The sequence below is a fragment of the Phycodurus eques genome, chromosome 13 (genome assembly GCF_024500275.1).
Source record: "Phycodurus eques isolate BA_2022a chromosome 13, UOR_Pequ_1.1, whole genome shotgun sequence".
NCBI classification, from domain to species: domain Eukaryota; kingdom Metazoa; phylum Chordata; class Actinopteri; order Syngnathiformes; family Syngnathidae; genus Phycodurus; species Phycodurus eques.
This window is the reverse complement of record NC_084537.1, coordinates 9,804,401-9,823,123: the sequence shown is the minus strand read 5'-3', so window position 1 is coordinate 9,823,123 and position 18,723 is coordinate 9,804,401. Positions and strand designations below refer to the sequence as shown.

General features: G+C 41.3%; 1 protein-coding gene across 1 annotated transcript in view; it reads right to left on the bottom strand.

Moving 5' to 3' along the window:
- Positions 1 to 726: 726 nt before the first annotated feature.
- The window catches only part of LOC133411132 (period circadian protein homolog 2-like), a 31,462-nt gene continuing 13,465 nt past the window's right edge, over positions 727 to 18,723 (bottom strand). The window contains exons 10-23 of the mRNA XM_061693056.1: positions 18,616 to 18,722; positions 18,121 to 18,271; positions 16,049 to 16,163; positions 15,641 to 15,796; positions 15,056 to 15,128; positions 14,801 to 14,969; positions 14,367 to 14,482; positions 11,075 to 11,344; positions 9,698 to 10,536; positions 8,760 to 8,882; positions 5,823 to 6,045; positions 4,435 to 4,624; positions 1,669 to 1,819; positions 727 to 949 (exon numbers count right to left, since the gene is read on the bottom strand). Of these exons, the coding sequence (XP_061549040.1) occupies positions 806 to 949; positions 1,669 to 1,819; positions 4,435 to 4,624; positions 5,823 to 6,045; positions 8,760 to 8,882; positions 9,698 to 10,536; positions 11,075 to 11,344; positions 14,367 to 14,482; positions 14,801 to 14,969; positions 15,056 to 15,128; positions 15,641 to 15,796; positions 16,049 to 16,163; positions 18,121 to 18,271; positions 18,616 to 18,722 (2,827 nt within the window). The 3' untranslated portion in view covers positions 727 to 805. The remainder of the gene's footprint in view (positions 950 to 1,668; positions 1,820 to 4,434; positions 4,625 to 5,822; positions 6,046 to 8,759; positions 8,883 to 9,697; positions 10,537 to 11,074; positions 11,345 to 14,366; positions 14,483 to 14,800; positions 14,970 to 15,055; positions 15,129 to 15,640; positions 15,797 to 16,048; positions 16,164 to 18,120; positions 18,272 to 18,615; position 18,723) is intronic.

The following is an 18,723-nucleotide window of genomic DNA, read 5'->3' as shown; positions in this document are numbered from 1 at the left end:
AGTGCGTCAAACGTGCATACGCGCGGTTTCGGCACAAATCTGTGCGTACACATGATTAGTGAATGAGGCCCATTGTCACCAGCAATGAACGTCAAATCCCTAAATTCCTTGCAATTGTACGTTGAGGAACATTGTCCTTAAACTGTTCCGACTATTTTCTCATGCACTTGTTAACAAAGAGGTGAACCTCGCCCCATCTTTGCTTGTGAATGACTGAGCAATTCAGGGAAGCTCCTTTTATACCCAATCATGGCACCCACCTGTTCCCAATTAGTCTGTTCACCTGTGGGATGTTCCAAACAGGTTTTTTGATGAGCATTCCTCAACTTTCTTTTTTTCCCACCTTATCCCAGCTTGTTTGGAATGTGTGGCAGCCATAAACTTCTAAGCCAATGATTATTTGCAAAAAAACAAAGTTTATGAGTTTGAACATTAAATATCTTGTCTTTGTAGTGTATTCAATTAAATATAGGTTGAACATGATTTTCAAATTATTGTCGTCTGTTTTTATTCATTTTTAACACAATGTCCCAACTTCATTGGAATTGGGGTTGTAGTTACACATGACAAAAATGTATAAAACGTCTGAATTTGGGGATTTTGGAAAACATGAGCTAATGACTAATGTGCCAATTTGGGGAATGTGAAAAGAAGCGGAATAACAAGTAGTAAACAAAAACAGTACCTTTATTTTTAACATTGAAAGAAAAAAAAAAAGACCCACAACATAAGAGGAGGGTTTTAAAAAAAACAACAGTACAAAAATGATGAGGCATTCAAAGTCTTAACAGCAAGAAGCAGAGACTTATTTTGGAATGAAAAAGGAGGGATCCTCTTTGGGGGTCCTTTGGCAGCCCGCCTCCACCACGGGATCGTTCTTGACCAGATCCAAGTCCGGCAGGTCGTCCGTGTTCGGCGCGTGGATGGCGCCGTCACAACAGGAGCACACCTGGACAACGAAAACATGTTGGATGAAGGAGACAAACTGGCCACATCATTAGGAACACATGCAAAGTACAGTGAGATCCAACATGATAATAAATTCTGCTTTTAAAAGTAGCGTAATGTGAAAAAGAGCAAGAAATGCTTGGTTGGTGAGCAGGTGGAGTTTCTCCTGCATTTCAATGCACAAGTGGAGGAAAGGATCATTAGAGCGCGGTTCCGCTCCCTAGTGGGGAAGTTGGTCAATTACAATTTTTATAAGCTAGCGAAGGGACTTTTTTTTTTAAATTATCGTTAGCGTAATAGCATAATTACCTAATATTTAAAAATTGTCAACGTTTTCAGTAAACTATGAAAACCACAACAAATTCAACAAGCAAGCAGCATCCAGTTGCCGTGATTCAACCTTTGCAGATTACCATGACCTGGATGACTGACAATCTAACGAGCTTTGCAAAACATAACGATGACATTGGTTACAGGTACACACATACATACATATACACACACACACACACACACACATACATACATACATACATACATACATATACATATATATATATATATATATATATATATATATATAATTTTGGTTGTTTCGATATTATTAATACAAGTGCACGCTTTAATATACTTTCTGTGACAATTTATCTAAATCAAATCTCACATTGCCTTCACGGCCAGTCTGAAAACCCAGTACTGCCCTTGAATGATGCAGCGTACCTTGACATCGAGGACCTTGGGGAGCCCTCCCTTCTTCATCCAGGGGTGCACCTGCATCAGCTCCTTCTTCTGCTCCTCCGTGAACCTCGGCTGGCTCTTCTCCATCAGCCTCAGCTTCTCACGGTCCTCCTTGAGAACCTTCTGGATGTCGCTGCAAACCAAACACAAATCACTTTTGATTAATCCTCGGACAACTAGCAAGTAACACGGAACAGCTTGTTTGCATTTATTCCATATCCTTGATTTCTATCTGAAGTTCCACATACTAGTACGCTCTTTGTCCTCACTAGTATGAAAATCAAGTGCACTAGTAGAACGACTGACTGTTTTACGAGGAATATTTATTCCACTGCGATGACATTTCTGCACACTAGTACGCTGTGTTGGGAAGATTATTTCAGACATGTAAAGACCAAACGTATGAAAAAGGCGACAAAAAAAAAAAAAACATTGTAGGGGAAGTTATATATATATTTTTTTATTATGTTCACAAATTAAGCGATTTGGAAGACTGAAGAGTACAATAAGGCGAAAAAAAAAAATCTTAACAGAAAAACTTATTTACACTGCTCAAGTATATGTTGATGTACAAATTTAAGATTAAAATTTAATTTGCCTCATTTTTTGCTTTTTTTTGTTCTGGCCTCCAACTTGAGCCAGGCCCATCTCTACCTGCACCTGATGCCTGCTTCAAGCTGTGCCACATGAATAGTATCCTCCTCTTTAAGCACTCTCATGTTTTCTGGTCTCGTCAACTCCTATTACTTATCCAAAGGTCCCGAGCGCACAGGCGCAACCTCAGGTCCATGCGCTCGCATATTCGTCCGCCGCTGAGTAATATTCTGAAATTACATCTGTGTGTGGATGGTGGCTGTGTGGAATGGATCTAGCTGCCAATGTTCAAGAAGTACAAAACAGCCTATGACATCAGCGACAGCGACGGCGACAGCGACCCCCAGGAAAAACTCATTGGATCTGTACGATTCACGATTTCAAGGCGACTGATTTGCATGCATGTTATTTGGAACACTAGTTGGTTCCAATGACAAGTTACACAGTTGAAAATGGAATGGTAGTGGTAGTGTAACTATTTCAATTACTTTCGCAAAGTAATATAACTAATTACATTTCATTCATAGATTCACATTAGGGGAGTAACTAATTACATGTCACGAAATTAACATCGCTCCGTATTAAGTATTTTAATTACAACATATATGTAATTGTAATCCACTACATTAGTGGGGGGAAATGTGTATTAAATCAGAGTTGCTTTAGGAAATTTCACACATCAAAATGATTTTTTTCCAATTTTTTTTCATTTTCATTTTATTTTTTTTTAAAGTCTTTGTTTTTTCTTTTTTGAGGGCGGGGGGACAAAGCCCAAAAAGGCTTATTGGCGGTTTATCCACTTATTCAAGATATTTTGGGGCCAAAATTAACAAACAAATAACATATTTCAATGCAATTATAATGGTCGTCAATTATCCATCGATTTTCACTTTGCTCGACTCGATTGCTACGAAAAAGGTGGTGCACGAGAGATGGACCGCTGACTTATGAATGAACACTCCAAATCAAAGCTGATACCACAAATATTCTCAGTCGATGTAGGTTTTACCCTGTGAATTTCATCCACTTGATGTTACAATTACATTTTCAATAAACAACACAAATCCAGTAGTGATTTTTGTATTTTGACTTGATCTTTTTTACGCCACACTGTGTAACGACTTTATTAGTTTAAGTTAGATTTTTTTTTCTTGTCCTTTTTAAAAATATTTCTTGTCGTATTAGGTCTTAAGTCTCAGCTAATTTTAGAATTTTTTCGCCTCATCACCTTTCAACTTTATTCCTGTAAACCTTGTGGTGTTGTTTTTTGCAAAATATCAAAACACCCACCCCCCCATAATATTATGACAATCTGTTAAGTTTCTCATGTAAAATTTGGACTTTATTCTTGGAAAATCTATATTTTTTTGTAATATTATAACTTTAGAAATACAATCTCCGTCTTGTTTTTGATAAACACCTAGGTCTACTAAGGTACTGTATTTTCATGTTTGTCATTGTAGTGGTACGTGGACAGCCAATTATTTTTGGGGGGAGGTACTTGGTGTATAAAGTTTGAGAACTACTGCAGTCGCCAACATTTCTGCAGTATCAAGAGTCATTGTAGTTGAACCTGAACGCCACCCGGTGGCGCCAGGCCGCCAAAGTGGTGCAGAACTGCACTGCAACACACTAAGGGATGTTGACAGTATTTTGGTTTGGAGAGGCGGGGTACACAGACAAAGAAGCACTCTCTCTCACATTCACACCTACGGACAATTTAGAGTCTTCAATGAACCCAACATGCATGTTTTAGGGAATGTGGGAAGAAGCCAGAGTACCCAGCGAAAACCCACGCAAGCATGGAGAAGAGGACCATACAAACTCCACACAGGAAGGCCAGCAAAGGGATTAGAACCTTAAACCTCAGAACTGTGAGGCAAACGTGCTAACCACTAGACTACCGTTCTGCCATCAGTTAATTCAATTTATTTCTATGTGAGGATATATTAAGGTTTAAAAGTAGCGTTCCAAGATAGAGTGAGGGTTTCAAATTAAGGTTTCAAGCCGGTGATAGGGTTTTTAAATTAGCGTCAGTTTTTCAAATAGAGATTTTTTTTTTTTAAACAGGTTTAACGTTTCTAAACCGGGTTAGGGTTTTGTGTCAAGGTTTTAAACGCTGGTTAGGGGTTCAAATTGGAAGTTGGCACTCACCGCGAGGGTAGCTGATAGGTCATCATGACTTCGTCGTCCGCCTTGGCCATCAGGAGCCACACGGGGTCCCGGAGGACGCAGTTGACGAAGCGCTCGCTCTGCTCCATCTCGCTGCTGCTCGAGTGACCTTTCGCCTTCTGGCTGTTCTGCGACGAGTCCACGCTGCCAAAGTATTTGCTGCTGTTGCTACCTGCCCGACCAACAACAGTCCATGTATTTCAATCAATGTTTAGGCCTGTGTTTGCCAACCTTTAGTGAGATAAGGCATACATTTTACATTAGAAAATGGGCAACAGAAATGTCACAAATAAGTACACCCAGTAGGGCCTTGATTTATGAGCTGAATTCATTCAGTGACCACGCTTGTAACGGAAAACATTTGCATCTGAAAATATTATCCATCCATCAAAATGATTGGAAATGCCATTAATCGGTTCAAGGTGTCTTTAGTAGAAAAAATAGCACTCGCCAATATTGTACTTTACAATAACATGCAGTAAAAACATAGACACTATGTTTTCATTGCATGTTTTTGTTAATGAACTCAACAGTTTTTGCATCATGAGCTCATGAGTTAATTCATTTTGTGGCTCCTCCTGGCGTGTGCGCCATGGCCAGTATAAATATATTCATACATACACTTAGTAAGATGCAGCAATAGTTGTTTTTTGACAAGGGAGGTATATTTTCTTATACCTGTGAGTATATTATATTGTCTGTCTACATATGCTGCTGCACTGCTTGTGTTTAAATGTCCATTGTTTAAGGGTTAAAACACAACCACATAGATGCTAGTTTCATTAGCTCATCTACATGTTTTACTTGAATGCAATGTGTATTTTTTTGGTTGTTAACTTCAACGGGGGGTGGCAATAAATCTCTTCTTAAAGCCTTTCCAAGCCTATTTTTTGAAGCACTGCTCACTATCTGCCAAACCGCTGCGTGTTGTGAAATTCGCTGCCACCACCCAGTGGAGAGTCTTCGTCACACGTATGTGAACAGATACACGATTCGTAGTAAATAAATAATCCTTTTCGGACCATTTAAGTGAAATAGGATCATTTCGGGTTGCTTGAAGATTCCAACCTGTCCGTAGGTGTGAATGTGAGTGCGAATGGTTGTTTGTTTATATGTGCCATGCGATTGGCTGGCGACCAGTTCAGGCTGTACCCCGCCTCTCACCTGAAATTAGCTGGAATAGGCTCCTGCACGCCCGTGACCCTAGTCCAGATAAGCGGTGCAGAAAACTGATGGATGGATGGAGGATCATTTCGGCCTGTCCCAGCTAACTTTAGGAGAGAGGCGCGATACACCCCGGACTGGTCATCAGCTAAACGCAATCCAATGTTTCAAAGAAAGTCCATAAAATCAGTGGAGTACCAACCCACCCGTCCCACTTCCGGAGATCCTGCTCGCCGAAGCTCCACTGTTGGACGTCCTGCTGTTGGACGTCCCGCTGGCTGAAGTCCCGCAGCCGTTGGAGCGAGAGCGCATGGACTCTGAGGTAGCCGAGCCGGTGCCCGAACACGAGTCCTCCTGCAGGATGATGTCCAGCATATCGCTGGAGGACGAGTTGTCGTCGCTATTGTTGCCGTCGCCGCGAGAGCTTGCCTGGAAGAGAGAAATACACAGACTGTTAGTGAATTTTGACATTACGGTGCTGCATCCTCACAATAGAAGTCAATGGAAATACATTGGATCTTACCTAAAATATTACACGACTCTTAAATGTAAATGCTCGGTGGGCCAGATTAAAAAAAAATGGAGTGGGCCATATGCAGGCCTCCGGGCCATACTTTGACCACCCTGGTGTATTTGGTTAAATTGGCCAGTGGTGGCACACCCACCATTCATTTGCAATCTGGACTTGGAGCGGTGAACATCGCCTGCTCTGGAGGGAGTCTCAGAGTCCCTAGAATTCTTCAGTAACGCCACAAAAAGTCACTAGATTTGTTCCTCATCACTTTTTTGAAAAGTAATCAGTCACTTGGCTCTATGTAGCTTTGCACCATTCATTTGCAGTCGGGACGCAGAAGGGTGAAACTCTGCTCCAGTAGAATGAGTCTACTGAAATCTCCAATAACATCACTAAGAATGTCTGGATTTGTCACCAATTGCTTCAATGAAAAACAATGGTTAGTCGCTATTGTTAAATTAGCCAGTAGTGGCATTGCACCAATCAGTTGCAGTCTGGACACGGAGGAGTGAATGTGTCTCCTCCTCTGGAGGAAGACTAAGAGTTTCCACTAGATTTGTTGCTAGTCACTTAAAAAAATAAAAAAAATTAAAAACAAATAAAAAAAATAAGTTGTCACTGTGGTTAAATTAGCCATTGGTAGGTGACGAAGACATTAAAGTCCCTGTAAAGTGAAAATAAATGTCTTTAGAATTTGACACAGCAAAGACAAGAGTGACCCTGATGACATCATCTCCAAATAAAGATCATCTGACCCTTCTAGCAACAACACAGAACAAATGCCAGAGAGTCTATTCCTTTTAAAAACTGTGTACCATCCCATGGATTTTCTTAAACTAGTTAGAGGTTTTGCAGCACAGATCAGAGCTTAAATATGCACACCATAAGTCAAGAAAGTTAGGGTGGGAGCGGGAAGATAGAGTTGACAGTGAAAACCAGGAATTCACTTACACTACATAAAAAGACACTTTTCCCCCTCACTGTCTGACATGAAATCAGACTAAACCCTTCCTAGTTTAGGTCGATTTGGACTACCAAAATTATTTCTATTTGCTAAACGCCAGAATAATGAGAGGTTTCTTTTTTAGACAATCTTTTATTACTTTTTTCAAAGTCAAACGTTTACATAGAGTAAGATAACTATGCCTTTAAAAGTTTTGGGAAAGCCCACATGACAATGTCATGTCTTTGGAAGCTTCTGATTTGGTAGGACTTCTGGTTTATTGACAACAGCCAAGTTAATTAGAGACACACCTGTATGTATTTTAAGGTATACCAGAAACAAACTCCTTTGTGTCACATCATGGGAAAGTAAAAAATAAATCAGCCAAGATATCATCAAGAGAAGTGTGGACTTGTATAACTCTTGTTCATCCTTGGGTGCAATTTCCAGATGCCTGAATGTGACACGTTCAACTGTTCGAAAAATTATACGGGAGTATAAAACCCATGGGAATGTCCAACCATCATACTGCTCAGGAGGGGGAGGAGTTCTGTGTCCCAGAGATGAATGTGCTTTGGTCAGAAATGTGCATTACAACCTAAGAACAAAAGCAAAAGACCTTGTGAAGGCCTGATTGAAGCTGGTAAGAGCGTGTCATTATCTACAGTAAAACGAGTACTGTGCCGACATGGGCTGAAAGGCTACGATGCCAGGAAGAAGTCATTCCTCTAAAAGAAACATGAAGCCAAATTACAGTGGGCAAAATGCACACAGGGGCAAAGACCTTAGCTTTTGGAGACATGTCCTCTGGTCCGACAAAACTAAAATTGAACCGTTTGGCCATAATGTGCATTGTTACGTTTGGAGGAATAAGGGGGAAGCTGGCAGGCCTGAGCACACCATCCCAACTGTGAAATAAGGGGATAGCAGCATCGTGTTGTGGGGTTGTTTTGTTTCAGGAGGGACTGGTGCACTTCACAAAATAGATGGCATCATGAGGAAAGAATATTATGGATACGGATGAATATACTGAGGAAACATTGCAAGAGATCAGCCAAGAAGTTCAAGCTTGGGCACAAATAGCTCTTCCAAATGGACCAAGACACGAAGCATACTGTCAAACTGCTTACAAAGTGGCTTAAGGATAACAAAGTCAATGTTTTGGAGCGGCCATCGCAAAACCCTAATCGCAATCCAACTGAAAATGTATGGGCAGACCTGAAAAAGCATGTGCGAGCAAGATGGCCTACAAAGTTGGCTCAGTTACACCAGTTCTGTCAGGAGGAATGGCCAAAATTCCTCTCATCCACTGTGAGAAGCTTGTGGAAGGACATCCAAAACTTTGACTGAAGTCATAAAGTTTAAAGGCAATGGTACCAAATGCTAATGAAATGTAAACATCTGACATTGAAGAAAGTAATGAAAAATTGTCTAAAAAAATCCTTTGCTCATCATTCTGGCATTTAGGAAATAGAAACAAGTTTGGTAATCCTAATTGGCCTAACACAGAAAACGTTTAGTCTGATTTCATGTCAGACAGTGAAGGGGGAAAAAAAGTGTGTCTGTCTTTTTATGCAGTGTATGTAAACGTCTGGTTTCAACTGTAAATACAGCTTTAACGGACATATGGAATTGGGTAGGAATGAGATTGGACAAGGATGGAAGCTTTTCGGATGGTCAGCCTACCTCGCTGCTGTAAGCCCTCAGCCTAGAAGAGAATATGCCTTTATTCCAAGACAAACGCTCACAGACATGGATCGTGCCCTCGTAATACAACGGTCCAGGTGGACCAAGGAGACTGAGCGATGGCTATAGGGTGTAAGGCATAATACATCATGTGTTAACACCCATATGGAGTTCGGGAACAAATCTGGCTTTTACACACGGCATAGAAATACATTGGTGGATTTTAAATATATCTTTTAAAAACTAAATTCTTGGACCAAGGAAATTGACATTTACTTCTGTTAGACGTGATCAGTGTCTCACAGGCCGAATCAAAGCTAATCTATGGTGATTTTCCGGGAGGTACATAGAGAGTGAGTACAGTGTTCCCCCGCTATATCGCTGTGGTTTAGATCAACCATTTTTTAATTATGGGGTTTTACAGTATACAATTGGGTTAGTTCCACACACGTTACCTCTTAGTTCATAGGTTTGATATTGATACTGGTTAGAAAGACCCCGATGTTCATTTTAGTCTATGCTACAGGCTATAAAAGAAAATCGATGTTCATAATTTGGACACCCTCTATATAAACCATGCAAACTTTTTTGACCTAGCCCCGTAAAAGAATCTGAATCGAGAATCGGTTGGAACCGGAATCGAAATAAGGAACCAGAATCGCTCAAATTCAAACGATGCCCAACCCCACTTATAAGTGCCCCAATTTAGGTGTTTTCAAATACGTTTACAATGTAGTTATAAATTGTGTTTTAATACATTTGAATGTTTTTAAAACGTGTGGGAAGGGTAAAACATTTTATTATATGGTCTCTATATCATGTAATTTCACCTATAGCTATATACCTATGGGTCTGGAATGGCTCCCCCACGATGAAGCGGGGTTCACTGTATGGGGGTATTCGGGAGAAGAAAAAAAGGTGCGTTGTTCCTTGTGTACCTGATTCAGCTCTTTGGCTTTGCCCCCAACTGCCGCTTTCTCGCGCTCGGCCGCGTTGCCGCCTTGTCCTCCGGGGGGCAATGTCGTGCCATCCTGTCGGTCCCCAGTAAGCTCCAACTCCAGGAGGTTCAGAGGCGAACTGCAGCGGGACTGAAACAGCGGCAGCGAAGCGGACTGCGGCGTGGAGGCACGAGACTGGCCCCCCTCCGGGGCCTTGAGGGCTTCCGAAGTCATCGGGGGGAAGTAGAATGACGACGCCAAATAGTCCACTTGAGGGGTAAAGGGGCTCTGGGGGTTGAACGGGGCTTGAGTCATTAAGGTTGCCGGTCCTGGAATGGTGGGGTGGGCGTAAGGTTGGACCTGGATGGGGAAACTGGCAGTCTCTGGGTGGTACGCCGGTTGTGGAGGCCCGGCACTCAGGGGTGGGTAACAGTAGTTAGGCAGCACCAGAGCCATGATGGGGGCAACCATCGGTGTGGTGTAGGGGGAATGAGGGACCTCTGGTGGGCAAGGAGGATCCCCATGATTGTCACCAAAGCCTTGCAGAGGGGCGTGCAAACGGGGCACTACAGGAGTGTCTCTGGGGACAACCTGGAGAGGGTAGCCAGGGTAGGCTACGGGGAAAATGGACTGGGATGTGTCGGAAGCGGACCAGGACGTGGGGTTAAGGCCTTGGTTAAGGGGGGGGCCTCGCATTTGGTGGTGTCTCGGATAAGATGCGGTGCTGTCCGAGGACTCTGTCTGCTTGGCTCGCTTGGATTTGGTCTTCTTGTTGCGCACACCGCGCCGTGCCATGTTGGGCTCAGCCCCAGGATTGCTTTGCTTCCCACGCTGGGCAGCTGGTGGGAGGGAGGAAATTAGCATCCAGTCAAGTAGGCAACATTTCTTGGAATGAAATTACCCAACCCAAGCTAAACGCATACTGCCTATCGTGTAAAATTTGAGCCTTATGTGTGTGGTCAACATCGAGTGGAAACAACCCATTGATTTCCAATCATGCATATTGACTAGGTTTAATATTTAGGACTGACATGGATAACCATTAAGGATAATCTTTTAGAGACATCTGATGATGACGCCTTTGCATATAGCAAGCAAAAAAGATTTTCAAATTTGGCCCGATTATTATCAGTATATCATTATTATCAGTATGTGAGTACCCCTTAACATTTACAATTGTCGGCCAAAAACATTTTACTAGCAAATCGGGGAGATTTTTTTTTCACTCACTCTTCCACACCACAAGATAATCACCTAGGATAATCTTTAAGAGATTTGCTTACTTTGACTGTCAAGGCTCATAAATTGTGTTTAGCAGTAGCCTGTGTGTTTACCCCGCTTCAGAACAGACTGCGTGTGTGAGATTTTCTTTCTCACCGTTGTTGCTCTTCTTTTCCCTCTGGCGCTCCAAATACTGCGAGCAGTTGGCTTTGAGGGCAGTGAGCCTGGGAAGTTCCTTGAAGCGAAACAAGAAGGCCTGCTCCTCCTTCTGCGTGTGGGCTGCCAAAACCTGCTTGGTCAAACCCAGTTTTCTGTATGACTCCCTTTCTTGGTCCCGAGGCGAAACGGCCCAAGACGGAGCCCCCTGTTCCGGGTTGTGGCTGCACTCTGCTGCCTCGCTCGCCCCTGACACATCCTCTGTGATCTCTGTATGGATGACAGAAGACCAATAACACGTTTCAGTACAGATAAGATCATGTCATTTCAGCCGCTTGAGTTAATATATACACTAATAACAGAATTTAAGACAGCGGAAGGAACTTTGGACACAAACTTACCCACAACATAAATACATACACACACAGTCAGAAAGAGACAGAGAAATATGTAGGAAGCACAAATGCTTCACGTTGATCTGGTGATCAGAATATCTGCAAGACGTTGTATCATACACTGTAAGGATCTTTTGTCTCATTACCCTTACTCCTTATTTTTGATCACATCATCAACATGTGCAAATGTGCAGTTAAACAGTCACATAAAAAAGGTACAAAGATGTATTTACAGTGCTGTGAAAAATGACTGTCCCCTTGATTCTCTCTTTTTATTGCATTGTCCCAATACAAGAGCCGTACCAAAAATTGCAGCTTTCCAAAGATGATAATGCTCACTTTTAACAAATTATTTAAAAATAAATAAATAAACGAAGTGGTGGTGCCTTGAGATACAAGCGACCTGGTGAATTATTTGGCATATGGACTGTCCAGTGAGCGACTTCCCAACAAGCAGTAGTTTGGCAGATTGTGAACAATTCTTCAAAATAGAGGCTACAAGATGTTTATTGCCACTTGCAGTTGATGTTTACTGTCAAACTAAAGTACAAGAGAATTACACGTGGTGTATTTACATCATCCATCACATGGCTTAGCCTTAGGAAAGTCAGTTTAGCTTAATCCTAACAAATAATGCAAAATACATAGATTGGCTAACGAATAGCCAAAGGTGGGTAGAGTATCCAAATATTGTACTCAAGTAAGATTACTGTTACCTTAGAATAATATGACTCAAGCAAAAGTTAAAACTCGTCCTCCAAATATTTACTTGAGTAAGAGTACGGAAGTAAAAAAACAACAAGTCAAGAATAACTTGTAACTTCTGATTTTAAAAGAAATCTTAGCATGAACGTCAAATAAAATCCATCCATTTTCTCTACCGCTTCTCACTAGGGTCGCGGGCGTGCTAGAGCCTATCCCAGCTATCTTCGGGCGAGGGGCGCCGTACATCCTGAACTGGTCGCCAGCCAATCGCAGGACACATAAACAGACAACCATTCGCTCTCACATTCACACCTACGGGCAATTTAAGAGTCTTCAATTAACCGATCATGCATGTTTTTGGGGTGTGGGAGGAAACCGGAGTACCCAGAGAAAACCCACGCTGGCACGGGGAGAACATGCAAACTCCACACAGTGGGGGCTAGGATTTGAACCCCGGTCCTCAGAACTGTGAGGCAGATTTGCTAACCAATCGCTCACCGTGCCGCCACGTAAAATTAAAATAAAAAATAAATACATTTAAACATAATATGTGGGAGTCCCCACACACCTGCCACAATTTAAATTTTTAACTGCCCAAAACACATGCATTGGGCCCTACAGACACATTATTTGCTTTGCGCACTTAAATGACTGAATGAAGAAGCTAATGTTCCCAGATGCACTACCAAAACAACCACAGAAACATCCGCAACTAGCCGCAAAGGTGTTTTCTCAAGTTAGAAGTGGGCTGAAATATCCAAGTTTGAGCAGTCACAATTTAAGCGCTGCATAACAAAGCTGTTGTTTTTTGGAGTCCGTAAACACTCGCGCGGGTGTCCCCTCCTCCCCCCAAAAACAAGTCACTTTGATTGGCCCATGAAGGGTTTGTGTGCGGTCATGTGACTGCCTTGTGCAGTCTGATTGGTGAATTGGAGTCAAATGACACTAGCGATCATTTTTCAAATTACATTTAAGGCACCACAGTATATCAATAAAATAAAAATTCAAGCTATCTGAAATATAATTAATAATAATTAAATATAAACAATTAAATGGTAATTATATAATGATGTTTTAAATTTTTGTGATATAATTAATAAGAAATAATATTACATAATGATATACCATTTAATATGTAATACATTTAATAATAATAAAAAAGATTAAATAAATAATTATTAAATGATAATAATGATGCCACGAGAGGAACCATGAAAGAGGAAAACAGACAGGATTTCAATCCTTTTTCACGGCACTGTACCTGATTCTTGCCGAGGTTTCTTGTCCCCAACATGCACTATGGTGCAACTATAGCTACACTGGCTGGTGATGGACACCACGCTTTCTGGTTTGTTAGGTAAAGGAAGGGGCAGCGAAGTGCCCACTACCACTCTGGCAGCGTCACCGGACTTTTTATCTGGATCTTCCAAAGTGGAGAGACTGGACTGATCCTTCAACAAGGCTGGTTCTGCCGAAGAGAACAGAGGACAAAAAAAAAAAAAAAAAAAAAAAAAAAAAAGAAAAAATACTGACATGGGACTGTCATTCTGGAGTTTGAGAGAGAATAAACTTTTAAGCAGAGCTGTTTTTTTCCACTGAGGGCCACATAGAGCAAAAATGGAAGCAAAGAGATGGGGGGCGTGGCACTTCACATGCTAAAACCAATTCAATATGCTGTAGGTCAATATATACATCCATCAATGGCATCTTTATACCGTTTTTTCCTTTAAAAAAATGGTGTGCTATCTTACAACATTCCAATGCATTTACAATTTTAAATAAAAACAATACTGTGTACATTTTTCATTAAACTTGTTGTACATTTAAAAATATGGTATTTTTATATTTTAATTTGAAATAAAAATATCAAATTTAACATTTTAAAATAAAAGTATGATATCTTGTAACATTCAATATTTTAATTTTCAATTAAAAAAAACAGAGCCGTCTTTCAACATTTTAACTTTTTCTTGTAACTTTTTGATGCGGGCTGTGTTTTATTTTATTATTCAATATGCGGCGTGGCAGAAAAAGAAATAAATGCAGCTGGGCCACTAGGGGCCCTGGGACGGACTTTGGACTCCCCTGCATTTAAGTAAGCCCAAGAAGGCCTTCGGAAGACATTTTTTTACGATGACATGAACATTTTAAAATTGATCTACTTTTATGGAAGTGACACAGTGGGGACATACCTCGAGAAGCTTGCATTGTGGTGCCGATTTTGCATTTGTCCTCAGACGGCGTGGTGTTACTGGAGGATTGGTATTTTCTCTTCAGAGCGAAGGGGACATTGCAATTCTCCAAGTACCTGCAGGGTCAATTAAAAAAATCGATACCACTTTTTGGGGGGGATTGAAGGGGAGTACAAAAACAACCAGCGTGGAGCGGACGGCAGGGCTTAATACTTTAAGCTTGCCTGACAGCTCGCAGGGCTAAAAGTCGGCTAAAAGTGTTGTCAGCCATGTTTTTACCTTGAAGTATCTCCACACGGCTGACATGGCTTCTACCCAGAAAGTATGTCAGACTGGTGAAGTGTTATCAGTGTGCAGTATTAGTGTATTTCTACAAGTAGGAGTACCGTAGAGATGTAACGGATATATCCCTCGTTTTAATGTAATATTTGTACCTGACAACACTGTCCAGACAACTGATCTGCTGGTAGGAATAGACAGTCTGGTCGTTGAGCGGCATCTCCTCGTGGGAAGAAGACCTGCTTTCCTCCATCGGCGTGGCGCTTTCCTTCAGGCTCAGGAGGGTGGACAAGTCCTTGGTACGGAGTCTCTTCTGGGCAGAATCTACGAGAGAGACGGAGTTTGGGGTTGATTCCAATGCAGGATGGACCATACTGTCAAAGTAGAACAGGTAGGAATTCTGGAGTTACCGCTATTAATTTTCTTGCACTGTTCCTGGTGCTTCTGGAGATGGATTCCCTTACAGATTTCCTGGAAAGTTCTCTACCAAAAGAAAGACAAAAAGGTTAGAGTAGCCTTTGCACACTCAATATGATTCTACAGTACAGATCTGGCCCTCTGCGTCACTTTATGCGGCCGAAGGAAGCGTTCCACAATTTTTCTTGGCTTTTGTTCAAAACTCGTTATCTATCATAAAAAGGTTTGTAATTGCTGGAAGATGCCACAAGACGGCAGGAAAGCAATTTATTCGATTAGACAAGGCTGTGGCCTGACTTAATACAGCTCCTCCCCTCATTTTAACATACGAAGATGTCACAAGATGGTGCCAAAGCAATACTGTTATACTAGACAATTTGGTCTGGGCCTAGCAGAGAATAAGTTTCTAAGCAAATAACACCGAATAGGTTCAAAAAAATATTGGTAGAAAGGCAAATACGTGATGATGTATTGGTTCACTGTACAGTGTTCCCCCAACTATTCGCAGGAGATAGGGACCGAGCAGTATCCTGAATCCTGTTAATAGTTGGCTCGACTGTAAATGGGAGATAACTCACTGGCCGGGCTTTGCTGCTCACGTCTTCCTCCTCGTCATCGTCCTTTTGATGGAATTTGCTCCCTTTGTTAAGGCTTTCGCTAGAGGAGGTCATACCCAGGAGGTGGTCGGTGCTGTTTAGACTCCTGTAGCCACTGGACCCACCGTTATAAACCGGCTGATGGATAAACAGAAGATATTTTATTAGCTATATGTCAAGACGGTATCTACCTACCAATCTTATTCAGCTTTCTTACAGGAACATCAAATAATTTTGGCATTTATGTAGAGTGGATTTTGTATCAAGACTTGTGGAACACCACTAGCTTTCTACTGAAACCCTAGGGAGTTTTGACATTTAAGTAGCATCTACTGCAAAAATCTGAGGATTGAGTAGCAAGCCCTATGGACCCTCCTTATTGTTTCTCACCCGGAGGAGGAGCCGGTGGATCTGCTCAGTGATTTCCTGGATGTCCGAGTCCATGATCTTTGTGTTGGCTCCAGCAGAGAGAGGGGCCTTGAATATGTCTTCATTTACGGGGCCCCTGGGATCCAACAAATGAAAATGTTTATTTAACAGCGTTCCACCTATAACAAAAGGAACTAACAAAGTACAAATACTTTATTACTCCATGTAAGTAAAATTTTAAGGTATCTGTACTTGAGGATTTATTTGTCTGAAGAATTTTACTTTTACTCTCTAGATATAAAAAAAAAAAAAGAAATTCTCAAATCATTTTTACTTACCATAGTGTGATACTTTAATTTAAGGAGATGAATCAGTACTTCCAATTTTACTAGTCTTCTTATTTTTTGTTATGTTTTAAACAAACAAATCTGTAGTTCAACTTCAGTACAGCGGCCGAAATAAGTACTTAATGTCACAATTGTTCTCAAATATATTTCAAAAGGTGTTATTGACATGAAAATTTCACCAGATGTTGGAAACAACCCAAGTAATCCATACATACAAAGAAAGTAGAAGAAATATGCAATGAAATTAAGTTGTGTGTAGTAATGTGAAATAACACAGGGAAGAAGTATTGAACATGCCAACTGGCCTTTATTTAATACTTCGTACAAAAACCTTCGTTTGCAATGACAGCTTCAAGATGTCTCCTGTATGGAGAAACTAGTCGCATGCATTGCTCTGGTGTGATTTTGGCCAATTCCTCCACACAAGCAGTCTTCAAATCTTGAAGGTTCCGTGGGCTTCTTTTTTGGACCGAGTTTCAGTTCATTCCATAGATTTTCGATTGGATTCAAGTCAGATGATTGATTGGGCGATTCTAGCAGCTTTATTTTTTTCCCCCTTTGAAACCAATTGAGTTTCCTTGGCAGTATGTTTTGAATCATGATCCTGCTGAAATGTCCACCCTCGTTTAATTTTCAGCATCCTCGTAGATGGCAGCAGATTTTTGTCAAGAATGTCTCGGTACATTTACCCATTCATCCTTCCTTCAATAAATATAAAGTTTACCAGTACCATTTGCTGAAAATCAGCCCCACACCATCATGTTCCCACGTCCGAACTTCACTGCTGGTATTTTGTTTTTAGGGTGATGTGTAGTGCCAGTTCTCCCCCAAACGTGGTGTGCATTATGGCATCCAGAGTTCAATTTTGCTCTCATCAGACCAGACTATATTCTCCCAGTATTTAACTGGCTTGTCCAAATGTTGTTCAGCAAACTTTAAACAAGCTTTGACATGCTTTTTTTCCCCAGCAATCTGGTCTTGCGTGATGAGCGTGCATACAGGCCATGGCGGCAGAGTACATTACTCACTGTTTTCCTTGTGACAACTAATTCCAGGTCTTTTTGAAGCTCTCCACAGGTGGACCTTGGCTCTTGGACAACTCCCCTGATTATTCTTTGCACTTCTCTGTCAGAAATCTTGCAAGGAGCACCTTATCGAGGCAAATTTACGGTGGTATGATTGGCTTTCCACTTAGTATTATGGTGCCAATTGTGCTCACTGGAACATTCAGAAGCTTAGATGTGCGCCTCTAACCAATACCATCGTTATGTTTTGCAACAATTACTTTGTGATGGTTTTGAGAGAGCTCTGTGCTCTTACCCATCATGAGATGGGCCTCGACTCACACCTTGGCAATGAGACCTTTTTGTAGGCCATCAATTAGGACTGAACCAGCTGATATTCATTTGCACTGACAAGGGGCTGGATTGCTGTTCGATTATTGATAGATTTTAGGTGTTGTCTTGGCTTTCCATGCGTTTTTGCACCTTCCTTTCTTCATGTGTTCAATACTTTTCCCTGTGTCATTTCACATTTTTACACACAACTTAATTTCTGAGCACATTTGTTCTACTTTCTTTGTATGTACGGATTGCTTGGGTTGTTCCCAACATCTGGTGAAACTTTAAGGCCAATAGCACCTCTGGAAGTACATTTAGTGAGAAAACTTGTCACGTGTTCTATACTGATTTCAGCCGCTGTAAGTACTTTTGCCACCTCTGTATAAAATAAAACGCAAAAACTCACATCCGCACTTTGTGTCTCCCGATCACAAAGGAAACTTTGCGGCTCCAGGGGTTGACGAAGCTGGACCAGCTGGTATCCAGGATGATGTACTCTCCGTTGCGTGTGCAGAATCGTATTGAGTGGTCGAACGGCTGCCCTGCATATTGGATGACTGGGGGTGAAAAAGCGATCACATTACTTTTGGGGATTGTTTTAGGATACATAGAGAGATCGATAGAGGTATTCACACATGTATATTTATATTAATAATACAGAAACAACCACCAAAGTACAAACAAATACAAAGAGCACCATTGAGTAGGAATTAAAAATGTAAGTCATAAATATAGTCTAATTATGCTACAGTAATCTTTGTACGATTAGTGCAAAGTGGAAACTATATTATTGACAGTGATGTATAAAGATATAATGATGAATTTTGAATGAGGTCCAATATGTACTGTGTATGAAACTGTTGAGAGGTGCTGTTTTTTTGTTCAGTTTAAATCTACTCACTCTTTCTGTGAATGGCCAGCATAATGGGTCTGTCGTTAGGATGCAAGTGGAGGAGGACCGGTGTGCCAATCAGGTCCTGGGGGAGGTAACCCAGGAGAGGAACTGCTC